General features: G+C 40.9%; 1 protein-coding gene across 12 annotated transcripts in view; it reads right to left on the reverse strand.

Annotated features, from left to right (window-relative positions):
* The window catches only part of IRAG2 (inositol 1,4,5-triphosphate receptor associated 2), a 64,195-nt gene that overhangs the window by 19,291 nt on the left and 24,377 nt on the right, over positions 1 to 20,527 (reverse strand). For 7 of the 12 annotated variants that reach the window (XM_043516299.1, XM_043516302.1, XM_043516315.1 and 4 more), the window contains exons 15-22: positions 19,847 to 19,960; positions 19,008 to 19,109; positions 9,789 to 9,952; positions 8,028 to 8,199; positions 7,493 to 7,655; positions 5,193 to 5,254; positions 2,368 to 2,476; positions 618 to 765 (exon numbers count right to left, since the gene is read on the reverse strand). In XM_043516299.1, the coding sequence (XP_043372234.1) occupies positions 618 to 765; positions 2,368 to 2,476; positions 5,193 to 5,254; positions 7,493 to 7,655; positions 8,028 to 8,199; positions 9,789 to 9,952; positions 19,008 to 19,109; positions 19,847 to 19,960 (1,034 nt within the window). The remainder of the gene's footprint in view (positions 1 to 617; positions 766 to 2,367; positions 2,477 to 5,192; positions 5,255 to 7,492; positions 7,656 to 8,027; positions 8,200 to 9,788; positions 9,953 to 19,007; positions 19,110 to 19,846; positions 19,961 to 20,527) is intronic. The other 5 variants (XM_043516322.1, XM_038399440.1, XM_043516292.1 and 2 more) reach the window with 3 other exon arrangements.

Raw genomic sequence — 20,527 nt, forward strand, 5'->3', positions numbered from 1 at the left:
TCACCTGTTTGCAATGCAAAGTTCCGCTTCCTCAGCAACAGCCCAACCACTTTTTTAAAAATCTGTCTCCAAAAAGGGAGACATCAGAGATAGCCTTAAGAGGAGGAAAATGTTGTATCACAACGGCTACAAACGCTCTGGTGCTTTGAGGATCCTGTATATTATCAATTTCTAGTCACACAGTTAGGAAGGGTGGTCTAGTGGATAGCACATTAGCCTGGGAGCTCAAGAACCTAATTTTCAGTTCAAGCTCAGCCATTAGTCTATCCTGCGTCTCAGTTCCCCCATTTGTAGAATGGGAATACCACCTCCATGGCTCACAGGGGCATTGTAAGAATAACACTGGTTCTACAGTGATAAGGGACATACAGATACCATGATAGCCAGTGATACCATTATTTGCTCACTAATTCAGAATATAGCATCTCATTCTCTTGCAGTGATGCTGTAGTATTAAACAAGACCAGATTGTGAACAATAGGTTAACGATAGCAGAAACTATACTAAAACAGGTAGAGAGTGGCAGTCTTCAGCTCCCTTCAAGAGTCTGTAGTAACACTATTTGTCCAGTCTCCCTTTCCCCTGACCCCAGCCCAAACATGGTTGTGCCCTCTTACCTGTGTGCCTCCAGTGTCACGTCCAAAGTAGGCCCATTTTTCAGATCCTCTCTTTCAAATATAGAGTGAGCTCTGGTTTCTGCACATGTGAGATCACAGCTTCTGCACACTCTTGGATTCAGCTGTAGGATTTCCAAGGCCAGAGCATCTGTTAAAGATACAGACATGAAATAATGAGAAGGGTGTCAACATAAAAAGTTACTAGTCAGCTAGGTAGATTTGGTCCTTTTCTATCAACAGATATATCTCACCCTCAGACACAATAAACCTGGACTATAAATTTGCCCTATTTCATTCGCTTGCTACTTTCATAGGTTATTAGTAAAGGTTCAGGGAGCAGTAGAGAAGCATAAGCAGACTACAGATGGATGGACATAAATAAGTAGAGTCCATTTTTAAGGGGAGTATGACCAACAGTCCAGGGTTGGCCAATGATCATTGACACACTCACAGATATTCTTTGCTATAAGTATCTGTTGCCTGCACCTCAGTGTAAATCTGTCCTGACTCGCTATGGTGAAAATTTGCTATTGGCTTTAATTGGTATAAACGATGCCCATGAATTATGAGATGCATTTGCCTGGCTGGATCTAAAGACTAGCTGAGTTCATGAGCCATCTCACAGACAACTGGAAATGGCAACTGAAGAGTTTTTCTTGTGCAAAACAAATGGCCGTACCATCAATCTCCACCACTAATGACGAGGCAGTTTAGCTTATGTTGTTTATGACAGGCATCAAAAACTGAGCTTTTAGCATCCCAATTTTGCCTGCTTCATTTATCCCAAACTTTAGCTTGTACCAGAGAGTCCAGGCCATGCCACGGGTACTCCTTTTCTATTTGAGAAGTGGTGACCATTTGCCACACTAGCAGCCAGTCTCTACCTAACACAAAACTTTCAGATTTGACAACTGTATATGGCATTTTGAACTGAAGCAGTGGTGTCATGGGGAGATGGGAGGATGGTAATGTGTGGGAGGCAAAGCAGCAGCACTTACTGTAGAAAGTAACATTGTACATTGCAGTGGAAATAAAACCTTGGTTAGAGCAACCCTGCGCTCCCATACAACAGGGACCAGTAGGGAAAGGGAGGAATTGCAGACACTGCATAAAATGACATCTCTGTAGAATCAGCATACAGTGGCATTATGGGAAGGTGGTGACCGATTGGTTAGATGGAAGCTTAGTGACCCACATATATGCCATGACATGGCCTGGACTCTCTGGTACAAGCTAAAGCTTGGGATAAATGAAGCAGGCAAAATTGGGATGCTAAAAGCTCAGTTTTTGATGCCTGTCATAAACAACATAAGCTAAACTGCCTCGTCATTAGTGGTGGAGATTGATGGTACGGCCATTTGTTTTGCACAAGAAAAACTCTTCAGTTGCCATTTCCAGTTGTCTGTGAGATGGCTCATGAACTCAGCTAGTCTTTAGATCCAGCCAGGCAAATGCATCTCATAATTCATGGGCATCGTTTATACCAATTAAAGCCAATAGCAAATTTTCACCATAGCGAGTCAGGACAGATTTACACTGAGGTGCAGGCAACAGATACTTATAGCAAAGAATATCTGTGCTTGATAAAAGATGAACAACAATGGAAATTGTTCTAATCCTTTGCTATTTTAGATTTAGTACCATGTTACATTAGACAGTTTTAGGTCATCCACCAACTACTTCTGCGCTTCAAAAAGATCAGAGTACAAAAGAAGGCAAAAACCATAAAAGAGTAGCTAGCAGATCTTACCTAGCAGAGGTGTAGAATACCAGCATGAGTATCTCAAAGAGGGTGTCTGGGGAAGTCCAGTGCTCTGACCCACTTCTTGGCCCCCAAATCTTTTGAAGGAGCAAAGGTGCTAATTGGAGAAGGGAAAGTTTATGGCAGGTTATTATTCATCAGGTTACTTACAGTAAAACCCAAGACCAGCAAGAATATTCCCATTGTGCTAGGCACTATAGAGACAGAATGCTAAGCAATTCCCACCTTGAAGAGCTTACAGTCTAATTGACAAGCCCCACATGGGGTAGGGGAAGGGGTACAATACACAAGCAGCATGGACAATGCGACAGTGGCAGACATATTAGTGCCATGTTTTTTTGAGTAGTGGGTTTAGTTCAGAGGGGATAAGCTAATTAGAAAGTGAAGTAAAAGGAAGGGAACATTGAAGGAGGTGGTGAGCGGGGCAGAATAGGTCAGAAAGAGGGTGAGAGGAGCAGGCGTAGAATGAAGCTGAGCTGAAAAGAGGGTGAGAGCAAAAAACAGCCAGTCAAAGGGCAGAGAAAGTCCAGTGAAGACTGAATGCGTCTGTTTTGGCAGCGTCTCCAATGGCTCCTACAGGTTCTCCTCTGCAGTTCCCCTTCCCCTCCCACCAACAGACCCAGTCCACATGGGGTGGTAAGGGGGAGGAGGAGAAGTACCACCTGCATCCTAGTTCCCCCTCAATTGTATATGCTAACCGTGTTCAAATGAGGCCTTTTACTGCCGAAAACAAATCAAATAATGAGTATTGGAAAGGATTTACCCAGCAGTAGCCATTCATCCACAGTGGGGGAAAGGTGTTATTTTTACATGGTTCTGAAACAAATGAAGTGTCTGTATTTTAATGATGAATTTATGTCTTCTAGCTTCAAGAACTCTAGTTTGAGTTTCCGCTGAGTCTTCAGCTTCTAGTCCTTCTGAAAAGGGTCACCTATGTCTTAGAACAGTAACCTTTCAAAAAAAAGCAACAGAAGACTATCTTCTGCCACATGTGTTTTACAGAAGCCGAAGGCAGGGACAGTCAATGGAAGATGCACACCAAAAAAGTTTAACTTTGCAAAAATAACCAACCCAACCCCCCCCCCAAACCAAACAACTTTGCAGAGAGAAGTCTATCAAGAGATCTGGATTTCAAAATTTCCCAGGTGCAAAATGTTTACAGAGTGACAATATAAAGCAAGGCATAAAAAGAAAAAAGATGAGCCAAGAATAGGATAGCATTTATTCATTGTAAATTCTTGAAGGCTACTCTTAAAGCTGTTAAAAAAAAAAAGTTACCAATTTTTGGCACAGTTCTGATAGAATCAATGTTTTTCCCTCCCCCGTGTGACAGGGGGAAAAGTACAGGACCAACAAGAGTGGTCACAATTTCTCACTATCTTCTCTTTTACTGTTTCTTGGTTTAAACTAGACAGTGGACTGTAGTCACTAGACTCCCCATCTATGCAATTCTATTGCAATAGGAAGATCGTTAGGGCAACTGGACAGGGAGAGAAAAGTATACACCATTACTGCTTGTAGAAGTCATACTGTCAGTTGGATTAATATCCTTCTATTGGAGGGATTCTTACAGTTAAGCAATCAGAATACTACCCAATTTAACCAGTTCTGCTTCTGTTTAATCTTTGCAGACGCTTAATTTTACTGATGCAAATTATCTGTAACTTGACTCAGTTACCTATGTGCGTAAGCTTATGCACATGTGGATGTGTTTGCAGGATTGGGGCCTCAAGTAAAGCATTTACCTTTTTTAAAGTCTTTGGAGGGAGCACAACTTTGTCAAAATAAAGCCTGATCTATTAATACGCGAGTAAATAAGGTTATAGTAATAGGGCTGGTTGGGAATTTTCCAATGGAAAATGTTTTTGCATTGGAAAATGCCTATTTGTTGAAAGTGTCTCCTGGATGTATTGATTTTGACCAATTTCTGTTTACAAAAAAGAGTGAACACGAAGTATTTTGATAATGTTAAAAAAGTTCCATTGCCACATTTTCATAATGAATTATTTTGATTTTTTATTAAAATGTTAAGTGAAAGTCAGAATGGGTACATGAAATTTAGAAATGTTTTTTTCAGATCCAGAACAGATGGAAGTGATTTTGAACTCAGGATTTCCCCACAAAATAGAAAATGTTGTCCTTGCCCAGCTGTTATATAAAGTAGTGCATTTACCTTCCCTATTGCCACTGCTGGAACACAGATGTTCTTTGCTACCAAGCTGGCATAGAGTTGCCACAAACGAAGGGACATTATTAAATTTCCCTCAGACTAAGTTGATGAAAATTGTCAAGATGAAGTGTTGCTGCTGCAATATAAACCCTTTTCTATTATCCTCTTCCTTTTACCAGCCACACATTCAGTGCTCCCATTTGCCTGCATTCTCTGCTATTTTTTAAAATAGCCTTCAGAACAGCGAAGATGCACATTGTTCAGTGTGTGGCAGTCAAACAAAACACAGATTTTAAACAGGGAAGATATGAAGGTAACATCCTTTTAAGCACATGACCACCACCAGTTGTTGACCATGAGTGCTGAACAACATGCTCTGTATTGAACCATGCAGGGACAGTATCTGGCGCGGGGCGCTTGAGGAGGGGAATCTGAGGGATACATGCTGATCTACCTGCACACAGTTCCCTTCAGCAAGTACTTTTACACAAAACAAACACTAGGAAAAAAAAGTAGCACAGTTGTTACAAAAATGGCCCTCAGATTGGACTTTAGACAAAATTGTAGATGGAAATTCACCCTGGTGTCCCCTGTGCCATGAAATGCTCTCCTCCACCACCAGCTGAGATAATAGATTTCATACCTGACACAGCAATCCACAAAGTTTCCCCTTAAACAGTTTCTCTCTCAGTGTGTTAACAGTGGCTATGAAGAGACATTTACATAATCACTGCATGTTAAATTATAAAGAACCATTTTAGGTGCTCTTAGGGTTCTTTTTAACCTTGTTTTTGCTCATCATGGATGGGGTTAAATTTTAACTATCAGCTATTTGTACGTGCAATTTTCATGTATTCCTACGATTTTAAAACAGATGCATATGAGAGACCATATTCACTGTGGGGGAGATATTGAAAACTTCCTAGGTATTGCTCTAATTTTCTTTTCCTTATTTAAATACAGAAAGGGATGTGTTTTGTATCAGAGTGTTGCTGTTTTTAGAATACAACAGCACTCTGAATAACAGCTCTAAACACTGTGTCATAGGCCGCCAGGTTTAGGCCTGCGATTCCAGATCATATTTGAGATTTTTCTGTCCCATGACATAGCATTTTGTTGGTTTTAATTTTAGTTTCCAATATTGCACACAGAGGCCAGAAAGTGCTCTTAAGAGCAAGGATAGTCCTTTTGTTCACTGCCTACAGCACCTAGTGCAATAGCCCCACCCCCAAACACTAGTGCAATACAAATAGAAATTAACTGTATTTTGCTTTGTGCATCATTGCAATAATACTTCGGCAGTGGAAACTTGGTTAATTGCATCTCATTCCTCTTCCACAGATTAGGATCCAGCTCTCAGTAGCAGTATTAGCGCTATCAGCACTAACTGCTCTAGCAATTAAATGTTATCTTAAGGTACCAGAGACTCTAAACATAGGGTCAGTTCTGCCACCCTTACTCAGACCAAGTAGTACCTTCCTCACCAAATTCCACAGATTTTAGTACTGTACTGGTAGCATTGCTAGCAGCAGGACTACTGATGGAGTAGTTTACTCCAGAATGTGAGCAGAGGTATCAAACTGGCCTTAGGGAAGAAAGCAGATATGACTGACCACACAAAGGGAGTATATGTGAAGTGGTACCATTTTTAGCATCAATTCCATGTCCATACCATTGTTAAGAATGGTCTTTAGAGAGTTCCCTGTTCAACAAGAGCCTCCCAAATTTTAAGACAGACTCCTCAAATGGAAAGTCAGTGTAGATCCACTGGCTTCATCTATATTGGCTGGGGAGATATCCCATTTTAAAAACAGAGGGTTTTTTTTGGTGTTTGGAAGGAGTGTAACTCCTAAGAACAAAACAGAGCCTACCAAGGAAAAGAACACACCAAATTTCCATTTTTACACCTCTTCCTTCCAGCTATCGTCATAACTAAAGGGCGAACGTGCAAATGCAGGGTGCGTGCACACATGCCAGGTCAGGTAAAATGCTCACTTGAATATGAAGGAATATCCCTGCAATCTGTAAAACCATCTTGGGGAAGTTTCTGCAATACCGGGGCGTAATATTCTTAAGGGACCAGTTTCAGCCAAGGGCTTAGGAGCATGCCTCTGCCTCAGCTCAGCATAATTTTCCCAGAGTGTGTTCTGGTTTCAAAACTAGTAAATCATTTACAATGTATCCCTGCCACAAGCTTTTTCTTTAGAGTACATTTCCCCCATGGCAGCATGGCTCACATGTATCTGCAGCCAGACCCTGAGTTGGGGCAAGCCACCAGAGCTCCATTGAATCTATGGGAACAGACAGAGACTTTACTTATCAAAGCTTTCTGGGTTATCGCCATTAAGAAGGGGCGAATCCCAGGTAAATGTATGAAGTCTCAGAAGTTTAGGAAAGAGCTTCCTTTATATTTTAAAAGGAATGACACAAAGTGACATCTACCAAAATGTGGCAGCCTCTAGGTGAAACAGTTGTTTAAGACTGCAGAGCAATCCCATACAGAAAGGATGGGCAACGTTGGCTAGAGTATCTACAGCATAGGAAGTTGAGGTAGCAGGGCAAGAGGATCAACTCCCAATACTAAGGTGGTTGCTTAGGCACAAGAACAGCATCTGCAGCTATACTGCTCCTTAACACTTACTCCTGACTCAGAGGGAAAAGCGCCACCTACTGAGTCACCAACCCCAGGTCTTGGGGACCCTGGAATTTTGGTTGGCAGTTTCTTTTTGAAAGGCCAACAGCTCTGGACCTTGTGGAGCTCAAGTCCTGTTTGGACCATCGCACAAGGAGGAATGACTAAAACATTCTTGAAAGAAACAGAACTTCCACAGAGTGAAGTAACACAAAGGTCACCAGCTAGCGTGATCGCATTTAATTCTTCCACTATCTGACTGCAGCTTAACACTTGCCAGTGCTATAAGTGAATACTACACAAGTACTTACTTTTCTGCTCTTTATCTTTTTCCTGAAGTGTCTGGCAAGAGCTCATTAAAGCCGTATTCATAGCCTGAAGGGTTCTCTGCTCAGAAATGGCTTCCTCTAACACACTTCGCAAATATGTGGCTTCTTCCCTGGCAGAATGAAGTACCCCATCTCGATCTGTAACCTAAGCACAGAATATAAAAAGATCACAGCCCTGGCTGACACAAAAAAAAAGGGTCTCTACTGTTCATGCAAATGAAACTGAAATACATCTGTTCTCTCAGGAAGTGATAAGCCCCTACTGAACTTCTGCATTTTTACATTTGGGTGGACTGCGGATGGGAGCTATTTCTGAGTTTTGTTTTTTTAAGCCACCACAAATATGCAAAGTCGTCTCTTTCATCAGCAGGCTGTTGACGCCACCTCCTCTGCTTTTACTTCCTCTGCAAGTCACAGTTTTGCCGTTCATTCCAACAAAGCATAGTTTCCTATTTGCTAGCAGAGGCGTATAAAGCATCGCTTTCTGGTGTGTGGAACACACAAGTCACTCCCCTACCTGTTTGCAGACGTCCTCCAACTGTTTAGTAGCTTCTTGGAGATGCAAGCCAAGAACATCTGCCTGACTGACAGCTTCTTCTTTCAACTGTTTGACAGCTTCTAGCTCGTGTTGTCTGCAGGGGGCAAGAGTGCAGGACACAAGCTGTCCCTCACAGTTCAGAAAAATATGCCTAGAAAGTGTGATACCCAGTCAATAAGAGAGACCACATGCTATTAAAAAGCTTGAATATAGTTTAACTTCCCAAATACAACAAGGGGTTTAGAGATTAACCACCAAATAAACAAGGCTGTTTGTACTCATCTGGCAGATCAGAAGAAGTGTAGGTTTTCAGCAGGTTCCTAGCCACCCAAAGCTGTGCAAATGCTATGCAAGTCCTGTCTAGATGAATTCCAATGTGGAAAAGGAGTACGAGTTTACTGCACCAGTACCAAATAGTTTTAAAAGGTATTTTAAAAAACATATCATAGACAGTCTATTTGGCTATTCTAGGGAAAAAAATGGTAAGAGGATCCAAAGTCAAGAGTATTAGTAAAAATAGCAGAAATTGACCCTGCAGGCAAAGTTAATGATCACTACAGTTATGCAGCTTTGATTTGTTCGTCACTTGGTGCTGTAAAGGGTGCAGTGAGACTTAAGTGACAACTACCAATGGAAAGTCAGCACCACACAAGTCCCTGTGATAGAAAGTGGCCGTTCAGGGACCCTTAGGCTTATTTTGCATTGCAGAACAGTGGGGTTGTATCTAAACAGACCTTGTTCTGAATATCTTCCCTCTGTTACAGTGCCACTGGTGGCATTACCAGACACCCTTTTTATCAGAGTGTCCCGAGCTGGGCACTCCACCAGCAGCTGGCCTACACTAGCACTACACCAATGGTGGGAGATTCAGAAAGACATAGGAATAGATCAGGCCAGGAGAACATTATGCTTGCTCAGCACTAGCAAACGTATGAACTCCAAGCCCTGAGAGATTAAGTGGTGTACCCAAATATGAATGCGTTGTAGGGGGCACATTGTACATGCCAATTCTCCGTGTATGTATGTTGCATTACACTAGACATCTTACACCCACCCACCCGCTCCTGAATAGACAGGCCAGGCATATTCTTTTCCAGAGGATTTGTGCATATGTAGGGAACAGGTTAGACAAACTCATCTGGGTGGGAAACTTGAACAGCTGCTTTCCTGAAAGCCTAATGTGAGTTCACAGTTGTGTGCCCTTTGCTGCTGTATTTATACAATCACTGTTTAAACCCACATGGATATTACAAATATAATGAGGATAGGAGTGTTCTTTCCTAGCCTACATTTACCCATTTCTCCTATAAGAAAATAATCCATTTGGAGTCCAAATTTTCCCCGACTACTAGTAAATCAAGGCAGTGTGCCACCCTGAGCTAGAAATGGTTCAGTCTGGTATGGCAGACCATTTCCAATAAGTAAGGATGTTGACATGCCCATGTTTGACAGACCATCAACTTCAGACACAGCCAACAGTTCTGCTTATTTAGTGGTTGCACCTGCAGAACACGCAGCTTTTTAACTGTTTAGTTTGTGGTCTGCCGGGTGTTTAGAAGAGTCTCTACAATGATGTATTCTTACTTGGTACACAAAGGATAACTCCAAGTAGGATAAAACACCTTTAAACAGATCTGCTCACAAAAGGAGCATGTGATTTGTTTTCAATTTTAGAAAGTCTCGTTCAGAGTTTCATGTGTCATTTACATGGGGAGGGGGGGAGGAGAGAATTAGATGTACCTGGAAGAGAGCTCTTTCCTGAAGTGAAGCTGCTCTGTTCTTATTCTCCTCAGATTTCCTGCCATTCTAACATACTCTTTATCCAAGGATTCTCTGTGTTCTTCTAAGAGATGGAGCTTTTTAATCCAGTGATTTATCTTCTCTTCTAGCACTTGCTTGAGGTCCTATTCATTTTTAAAGTTAAAAATGCCACATGGTTATAATTGTGTAGCGTAAGGTTTACTTAACATGCTACTTAGAACTATAGAGGGTCTCTGGTCAGCAGAGACAGCCTCTCCCTATCTGCCATCCCTTAGCAGCCTAATAAATGTCCATATACTTGACTGCCAGCAGTAAGTAAACAAGGAGGATGGGTTCACACAACATTGAGTTTAACCCCACTCAGTTTTTTGAAGGGGAAAGACAGATAAGGACATGGTATATAATAGCATAATCAGTACAGTTGCTTGAAAAGCAGTTTTCATCTATTTTTCAAAGGAAATAAATATTTTTGCAGAAAAACCATCTCCTTCAAAATCCTCTATTGAAATTAAAGATACTGGAAATAAAAAATTGGGTCAAGACTTCAAAGAACCCAACAAGCTCCCTTCCCGCCCCGCCCCCCCAAACACACATAGTTCTCCCCCTGAGAAAGGGGAGGGAGACAGGAAGAACTACCAAAAATTTCTTTTTGATAAGAAAAAAGTTTTTTCTATTCACAATGAAAAATTCCCATTGCAATGAAAATGTTATTGCAAATGGGGGGGGGATGGTAACAAGTGTTTTTGTTTTCTTTAAAAACTGTGGAAGATACTTATTCTTGTTAGACCAGCCCTAATAATCACCAACACAGATGCTTTCCAGAAGGTTCAGAGCATGGCATTATACACTATTTTACAATTCTTTATTTGTGGCTTCACATTAGGTGAAGAGACAGGCAGAGAGAGCGAAAGACAATGCCTTTTAGTAGCATGGGAGAAAGTAACTTCAGTTACAGCAATTGGAGTCAGAGTAGCAGCCCTGTTAGTCTGTATTCGCAAAAAGAAAAGGAGTACTTGTGGCACCTTAGAGACTAACAAATTTATTTGAGCATAAGCTTTCGTGAGCTACAGCTCACTTCATCGGATGCATCGTTGGAGTCTGTTTTTGAAGCTTTTTTGTTGAAGGATAGCCACTCTCAGGTCTGTAATCGAGTGACCAGAGAGATTGAAGTGTTCTCCAACTGGTTTTTGAATGTGGCTATCCTTCAACAAAAAAGCTTCAAAAACAGACTCCAACGAGAGACTGCTGAATTGGAATTAATTTGCAAACTGGATACAATTAACTTAGGCTTGAATAGAGACTGGGAATGGATGAGTCATTACACAAAGTAAAACTATTTCCCCATGTTATTTCTCCCCCCCACCCCCCACTGTTCCTCAGATATTCTTGTTAACTGCTGGAAATAGCCTACCTTGCTTGTCACCATGAAAGGTTTTCCTCCTCCCCCCCCCCGCTGCTGGTGATGGCTTATCTTAAGTGATCACTCTCCTTACAGTGTGTATGATATACACACACAGAGAACATGAAACAATGGGTTTATCAATCTCCCCTCTGTTTTTTCCACCAAATGCATCCGATGAAGTGAGCTGTAGCTCACGAAAGCTTATGCTCCAATAAATTTGTTAGTCTCTAAGGTGCCACAAGAACTCCTTTTCTTTTTGCGAATACAGATTAACAGGGCTGCTACTCTGAAACCTTAAACAATTTAGACACTAACCCTGGCAATAGACTGTTATATAGTCAGAGAGGTGGTACCATTAAAACCAAACATTCACCTTTTCATTCTTGGTTCAAGGACACAGCCTGGCTAATGGAGAGAGAAGAGCATATAAAGAGGGGCATACTTCTTATACGGTAGTAAGCATTGTCCAGTTTCTCTAGTAGGATTATGAGACAACTTGGGTCCCATTGCAAGATCTTAAAACCACTATGAATAGCAACTCTTGGCTCTATTACCAGATCCATTTTGGAAGAAATATGGTCTTCCTTCTGCAACAGTAAGCACTTGTTTGCAGCAATACCTTGTAGGAGCAACCGTTGCTTATGAGCAACTTTTTTTTTTTTTCCCCCTGGGAAATTTTTCCCTACTATGAATTGTCCACTCGGTAACAGCAACCTAGCTGCCACATAAGAGCAACATTTGAGATATCACATCCCCCACTTACATCATTTTTTGGTGTCAAAAAACACCAGACAAATCCCAAGAAGTCTCACTGAAAGGAAAAAAAAAAAAAGTACAGATTATCCAAGACTGTCAAACTCTGGGGGCTACTCAAAACCAAGTTGCAGTCAAATGGGACCTACACAGGTTGACTGTACGCAGAATGTGGAAGCAGGAGGATAAGCTTTTGGCTAAATATGAAGACTGACAGTTGAATAGCTGTTGTAAGCATGGGCATGAAGGAAAAGCCCCTGATGTCAACTAGGCTCTCTTTATATGGTTCAAGGAGAAGAGGGTGCAGGGAGCACTGCTTGCTGGACTTGCAATCAAGGGAAAAGCCCTTCAGCTGGTCTCTTCACTTGGATTGAATGATTTTAAGGCAAGTGTCAATTGGTTTACCAGATGGAAGAAATATTTCAATGTTGCTTCCAAAAAAGGATCATGGCGAAAAAGAGTCGGCAGACAAACCAGCAGCTGAGCAATAGTAGCATGAAAAAATTCCTCACATTTTTGAAAAAGTTTTCCCCAGCTGGCATCTATAATGCTTACTAAACAGGACTTTATCTGAAAGGGCTCTGTGACAGAGGACCATGTAGAAAAAAATGGAAAGCTAGAAGGAGGGAAAGCTTCAAAGGACTGTGCTTGTCTGTGCCAACCTGGATCAGAGTGACAAATGAGCAGTGTTCATGATTGGGAAGTCAAAACAACCCAGATGCTTTCCACGTAATTTCAGTTAACTTCTCAATTACGTCAGTTCAGTGAATGCCTGGGTTACAGGGGAGTTTTCACCAACTAGCTAAAAATGGGTGATCGCCAGCTTTGCTTGTAAAGCCTTAAGATAGGCCTCATCTTGGATGTGTGTGGAGCAGTTATCCAATGAGTGGTTCTCACTAACATTCAGCTTGAATTCTTACCCCAATACTAAATCTTTGATGCAACCTATGGATCAAGGTGTGATCAAGAACACAAAGGGACATTACCAATCAAAAATTGCAAACCAGATTATTGTTGCTGTTGATGCAGAGCCCACAGATGTTCAGACAGTCCTGAAAACTGTAAATTTGCTAGATTGCGTTCATCTTTCTTGTTGCCGAGGCACAGCAAGATGTAAAGCCGACAATTTCCAATGATTTCAGGAAAGGCAAATTCGTTGTGACAGTGCAAGATGAAGATATTGAACAGTTTGATGACCCCCTGAATGACGCTCCACTTCAAGCAAGCATTGAAAAGGAGGACATAGTAGCAGCTGTGGTTTTGCTCATATTCAGAGAGATAACCGATGAGGAATTACTGAGCGCTGTAGCAAGGCCAGAGAAACGAGCTTGTAGTTGATGAAACATTTCATAATCAAGAGGAAAAAATCGAGAGAGAATGAGGATGATTTAGATGAAGACGCTCCTCTGACAAACTGAGCTGTTGAAGGCTTTGAACACACTCAGCACTTTTCCCAGCTAGAGGTACTTGGTGACAGGGTCTACAGGTCTCTTTGGGACATTGTGACTGAGAAGAAGCAGAGCAAACTAACAGGTTTTTCATCCAAAATGAGTGAGCTTATCCATTTCTAATTAATTTGCAAGTTGATACTCTATAAATAGAATACACGGAGGTGGAATACTACTTTAATTTGGGAAATTACATTATTTGCTCAGCGGATGCCCTTATCCAGGGCAACTTACAGTGCATACAAAGTATTCAGTTAAGTGGGAGTACAAAAGGGTTTACAAATAAGAGCAAGAGGTTGTGTACATTGTGGTTGATGTTTGGTTTTTCTTAACATAAAAATAAAACTAGATACTTTTATAATCACTCGGTACTACTTTCTTGATACAGTATAGTAGTAGACTATGAATGCAGAAAAGAACACAGGTGTAAAATATGCAGTACCTATACTAATGTAATACTGTAGCAATAAATAATAATAAACATACCTCGCATTGTTACAATTCTAGATTGTTAGCATGTACTGTAGCTGTTTGAGGTATCAGAAGAAGCAGGCTGCCTTCAGTCAGATGACACTCCCAAAACAGCAGTAGCTGCTTAGGAGCAACATATGCGAAAGGGCATTGATATGTTGCTACTAATGAGTGTCTACTGTCGTTCCTTTTAGGCTATCTTCCTTTTTCACCAATTGTTCATTGATAATGGATATAGTGGAAATGCTTCAAAAAGAGGATGTAACATGTGCTCTGAGATCTGTACTGGCGGCCTGTTAGTTTCTGGGGTGGAATTTATTGTGTGGAGTCTAACTAGACAGTTTGAGATGATTGCTTGAGACCACTGCTCTTCTGAGATGTCAGTCAGTGAAGCTGACAAGGTGCACTCTCTTAGCTCCCATTTGAACTGGACTGAGGGGAGAGATGGGTGTGTCTATCTTCCAAGAAGTTTAAACTAAACGCTGCAGCTTGGTCTGCCAAAGTCCAATACGTTAGCCTCATCTCCCCCACGTGGACCTGCTTCTCAGGTGGTTTGGGTGAGTGCAGATGGATGCACATGATAGATATCTATAGATTTTTTTTTTTGCATGTTACTACTATAGGTTATAATTTGAGGCTCTCAGGGCTGTCTCATGTTGGCATTCTTGCAACAGTTTTAAAACATACAATACTTAAATAAAGCTAGGAGCAGTGATGGACACTGACAAGTCGAAAACAAACCATCATCTATTACTATATAGACAAGGGAGAGATCTGCTAGATTAGAACCCCTTAATATCAAAGGTGACTCAGAACCAATGGCAGAAGCTGAAGTTATTTAAAAATATATTAAAATCTGAAGTAAGATGCAATTTTTTAAACAGCAATGATAATAAGTCACTAAATAGCTTACTAAGGGATGTAGTAAATTTTCCATCATTTGGGTCTTTAAGTAAACCAGATGCCTTGCTACTTGATATGATCTCGTTCAACCACAAGTTATTGGACTCTATATTGGTCCCTTTCTGTACAAAGAAAAATGCTGCAGTAATTATTGAATTAAATTCTATGGCTTTTGTTATGCAGAAAGCTAGACTAGATGTCCATAAGTTACTCCTGTTCTTCAAGATCTAGGACATTTTACTTTGAAGTAAACATGGCAGCTGTCACCTTTAGAATACAAACTTCTCTGATCAGTTGAGTACTTAGGGGGCTAAAGAGAAGTTTTAGTAGCCTGTATCTGGTATCCTGAATAGAAATAGAAACCTATTCTTAATTCACCACTCTGTTCCTTCTTTGATAGAGGAGTTTAGAAGAGGAAGTTTACAGAAGTTCTTCAGAGATAAGAGAAAAGATTCCTGAACAGAACCTAGGAAGAGAAAAAGTGGTAACCCTGCTTTCTCCTGCTGAAGAGACAGGCTGATACAGAACATCTTCAATAATGAGGTGCTAAAGCAAGGTAATGAATTAGCTGGACCATGGTGGAGGCTACAGAAGAATGACAGCAGCATACCTAGTGCCATTTTAAAGTCTTCCACAACAAGCCCTCCATCACATATATCCAGGAAACAGCAGTAGTTCCGTTTCAAAGAAACTCAGGCCAGGAAACTACTACTGTAAATTAATAAAGAGGAAACTGTATTGGGAGGAGAATTGTGCATAGTTATCTAGCTCTGGACAGCCCTAAAAGGAGTTTAGACAAATACTAGGTTTTTCATGAGTGATCTTCTCTTCAGTATACTTATGTAACTCCATTAGTGTTAATAGGAGTTGCAGTTATGAACATGTACTCTAACAAAATGATAACAAATGAATATATCAGGCAGAAACATGCATCTAGCAAATAAAGACTGCCTGAAGAGTGACCTGATTTGTTCTTTCACTTTTTTAGATTTCAGAAGGAAGGGGCACAGGATTAAAATGGTTAGTAACGTAGCTAACTTAATCTTTGTTCTTTGAATAATGACTTGCAACAATTATTGTGAAAGAGGTAACCACACTTCAATAAGTTTGTTCCTTTCTGAGGTGGCTCTTGAGCAAGTCTCTGTTTCTATATTGCAATAGCTTCAATGTAAGGACCAAACAAAGGAACTAAATGATTGTGTCATATTTCTAGGATGTCTATTCAGAAGAAATAGTATAAAATATAAACATGCGGTCCACTTTAGAAGTTTGACATGAGTCTAAAAGTGTACGTAGTCCCTTGCTTGGAAAGCATCATTTCACACTCTCTTTGTTAAATGCCGAATCATAGCAGAGGTCTGACTAGTTCTTAGTTTGGGTAAATCTCCTATGCAAGTCACAGGAAGTGACCAGCCCTGAATGCCCACATCCTTTAAAAAAAAAAAAAAAAAGCCATCACAGAACAGATGGGCAGTGTCAGTGGAAGTTAGAACAAGAATGGTTTTGAGACCGATGTGGAACATGCTTAGCTTTCTGTAAGAGAAGGATGGCAAGGTCATTATTAGAGTTGGTCAAACAACCACCACCACGTTTTGTTGGAAATTGAAAAATAGTATTCTCATTTTCATTTAAAATTTCCCAAAAAATTGATAAACAAAACCTAAAAAAATTGGGTTTTAGTAAGAACAAGGGTTTTTTTTGTTGAAAAGCCCAGAAAATTTCATAAAAGTGAAATTTTTCCATGATGATTTGTTTAATGAAAAGCTAAATTTTGGATGAAACACAAAAATACAACTCCACCCCCCCGCCCACACACACTGCAGCCAGTTCTAGTCATACTCAGCCACTCATAGGTCTCAAGGGTACAGTTTTCAAAGACTATGTTGTTCTGTCTAGAGACTGTATGGCCAATATGGGGGAAGGGGGAGAGAAACAAACTGGTTTCCTCTCTAGAGTACACATGACTGAAGTTCAGTCATCCTCAGATATTTTTTCCTTTGAACGCTCCATTAACAAGCAGAAAAAAAAAAAAGTAAGTAAGTAGCCTGGATAACCCAATGCACCTGTCTCCAGAAGTAGTGTTGTAAAACTTAGGGTTTGCCTTTACTTAAAATGCAGGTTCTGTCAGCATAGGTATGGCACTCCCTGGTAGGTGGCAGTTGGGTCAATGGGAAAATTCTCCCATCAACCCAAGTGCTGTCTACACCAGGGATTAGGTCAGTTTAACTGTATTGCTCAGGGGGCCTCAGCAGTCCTTTTGAAGGAGTTTTCACTTAAGATTAAAAACATTTACAACTATGCTGAGCTGATAACTCCCCAGATGATGTGAACAGGCACACTCTGGGTGCATTAGCTTTGGAGAGGACCCCTTTCACATGAACGCTAGAGGGACTAGGAGCACAGAAGTGTTGTTCAAGGTCTAGTGTGAGGCTGTCCACTGCAGAACTGGCATGTTTTCATGAGCAAGCAGTAGTGATACAGAAGGGAAGAGACAGCCAACTATTAAGCCTGGTCTAGAGTAGAAAAATTACCTACAGCTGCAGGTTTAAACCTTAGTGTGTCATGGTCTATTTTTGCAGTTAAAATGTCATGTTTATCCCTGCTGTAACTCCATGGATTTTAGGGATCAGTTTGGCCAGCATCAGTTCACTCTTTTGACACCTATTGTGAGCAGCAAGTAATTTTTCTCCTGTACGCAAGGCCTGGTCCACACTAGGAAATTAGGTCAGTATAACTATATTACTCAGGGGTGTGAAAAATCCACAGCCCAGAATAATGCATTTAAATCAACCTAACCCTCAGTATAAACAGCGCTGGGTTGATGGGAGAATTATCCTGTCAACCTAGCGACCACCTCTTGGAGGTGAAGTACTGACGCCGACAGGAGAACCTTTTCTATAGGCATAGATAGAGGCTTCGCAGAAGCGCTATAGCGGTGCAGCTGCAGTGTTTTAAACGTAGACAAGCACTAAGTTTCCAACTGCTACAACATGGATGTGTCTTCAGGAGGAGCAGCTGCTAATAGCATCTTAGAATGAAAGAGTGAACTAACAGACAAGAATTCAAGCCCCATTGGGATGAAGATTTGAGACATTGTTTGGGGGAAATATGTGAGAGAAAGGAAGTGAAAGTGAGGTCTGTACGTACTAATGAGAAAGTCAGGCATGGTAAGGAGAGTCTCATCCTCAGGATGCCACTACCACAAAAACAAAGCAGAAGACTATATGTAGAAGTTTGTCTTTCCAGGTGATGACCCAGATTCAGAGACAACTCAATATCTCACCCAGGAATAGAGATCAGGTCTGATCTAAAGTTTTCCATTCAAAACTTTTGATGCAAAAGTTAGGTTTTCAACAACATGTACACCCCTCCACCTCCCAAAAAGTACCTGATTTCTACAGAACATTGCCTTTAAAAAAAAGGGGGGGGGCGGCTGGAAATCTAAAAATACCCAAAAAGTTTATTTGGAAATGCTGCTGTAGTGCCTCATGCCCCATTTCCCTCTATAGGTTGGTTCCAAGACCAACTACCTCTCATGATACACCACCGTCAGGTACTTTCCATATTTACCACGGCAACATAGCAAGAGGGGAGAATAGTGCATGATGGGATATGTAATGTGACCAAGGAGAACCTAGTCCATAGACAATGGTTGCACGAGATATGTAATCTGTAGTTTGGGTGAGGCACTGTGGGGACATTTCCAAATCAAAAATTTGGTGTTAAGTCAAAAGGTTTTTGGCTAATGAGTCATTTTTCTGCCACAGAAGAACCCTTTCCCCATTTTCCAACCAGCTGAAATTGAGATGTTTAAATTTCACCTGAATACACCTGAATTTTCAGTATGTTATGTGGAGTAGAAGAAGTTCAGGTTTATACGTTACACAGCAAGTATGGAGGAAAACAGTGTTTTCCTCATTAAATCATTTAATCTACCCTTTCATTCAGGCAAGTAAATGCATAACCACAAGGAAATGAGACTTTATAGCAATATACACCAAAGAAGAAAGGACAAAATGAGAAGAAGTAGGTATAAAATTGAGGGGTTCCATTTTTTTTTTAAAACAATCTGCCCATCCTTTAATTAAAAAGCCCTTCATTGTTATCAGTTCTGTCCTCAAGCATCATTTGAAGGTTACACCAAACACCCTCCCTCAGCTTTTTTGCTCTTCAACACCACCACTTCAGAAATAATGTGGCTTGAAGAGCAGGGCTCCTTACCGCAAGCTGTCTTTCACAAGTCTCCCTCAAATTCACCTCAGGATCTGCTACCCATTGCAAAGCGGTCACAAGAAGTTCCTCCACTTCAGAGGCTTCCTTTTGCTGAAAGATACATATTAACACTTCAAATACTAAATGCTACACAGCATCACCCAAGCATGATATCAGACTAGTAACAGTACTAGAGAAGTTTCTCCAATAAGTGATGCATCATAAAAGTAACTGGCTGGAAGCACTGCCTCCAGATAATTGGATTCAAATAGTTGCCCACAACTGCCTCACTTCATACACTTTGGGCATGGGCTATTTATATCTCCAGTTTACTCTTTTTCCTTCACACAGATTCTGCAGAACAATTACACCCCCTCCCATACAGGAGGGTAGGCCGGGACAGAGTCTCAACTGTGCACAGCACTGGATTATGCACTTATCACCACAACTGAGCAGTACAGCAGCAGTAGGAATAATCACTAGGGAAAGGCCGGAACAGATTACTGTAGTAATGGGGAAGCAGGGGACAAATCACAATTTGGTCCAATTCAGTCCCTGAACTGCTGCTGGGACAGCACAAGTATGCATTTCTGTTTACTCAGGTCTTATGGTAACTCCAAGGTTCAGTTCTCAAGTCAGAAAGCAAGTGTGATATGGGGAATCTGTTTGATGCATTTGTTTTAAAACTAGAGAAGCCTTCCACTACAGGAAAGCAGAAGGATGCTCCTAAGAGACCAGTTCTCTATCCATTTATTAATGTGGAAACAGTGACTGTGCGATGGTTTGAAAATGCTAAAAATCTGAAAAAGCCAACATTCCTATAAATATTTACTTATGCAATATCATACCAGTTTTTGGGTGGTAGCCTTAAAGTTTTCTCCCATTTGTTCAGGCCCTTGCAGTAACAACAGCACCTCTCGGTCCAATGTTTCGTCCAAAGCTGCCCATTCAATTCCAGTGATCTATATATTTTTAAAAAAACAGAACAGGTGTCCCTTGATATCTTTGTATTATAAAGACCAGCAGCAGTGACATTTAGAACTTTCAGGAGGAGTACTACCGTGTTGTGTTTACCAGAAGGTCAGAGTTGCTGGGAATTTTAAGCCTAGTCAAGGCTGCAAAAATGCATCATGTCATGGAGATTTAAGAACTAGAAATGTTTTTGGAATGGCCTGAGTGAGGTAGATTCTCCTCCACTCCACACACACAGCAATGGACAGAGTATTAGGACTCCTGGAGAGACAAAAAATAGAAAGGAGTCTAGACCCATTTTGCACTTATTTTAATAGGACCTCACCTCTTGCTATTATCCTTTGACACAAGATGAAAATCTGAGACATAATATGGTGGCTCACGACAATGAAGGATGCTGGTCAAAACTTCTGCATAGGGAAATATTTTGTTTTCCCGTTCGATTACTGCCTATCCAATTATTCCTCATACTTTCAAGAAGGGAAACACAGGACAGAAACACTGCCCACAGAAGGGACAGTGCATTTTAACATTACTTCATAGTTCCCTGCAGTCTC

This window comes from Dermochelys coriacea, chromosome 1, assembly GCF_009764565.3.
Source record: "Dermochelys coriacea isolate rDerCor1 chromosome 1, rDerCor1.pri.v4, whole genome shotgun sequence".
Taxonomy (NCBI): Eukaryota; Metazoa; Chordata; order Testudines; family Dermochelyidae; genus Dermochelys; species Dermochelys coriacea.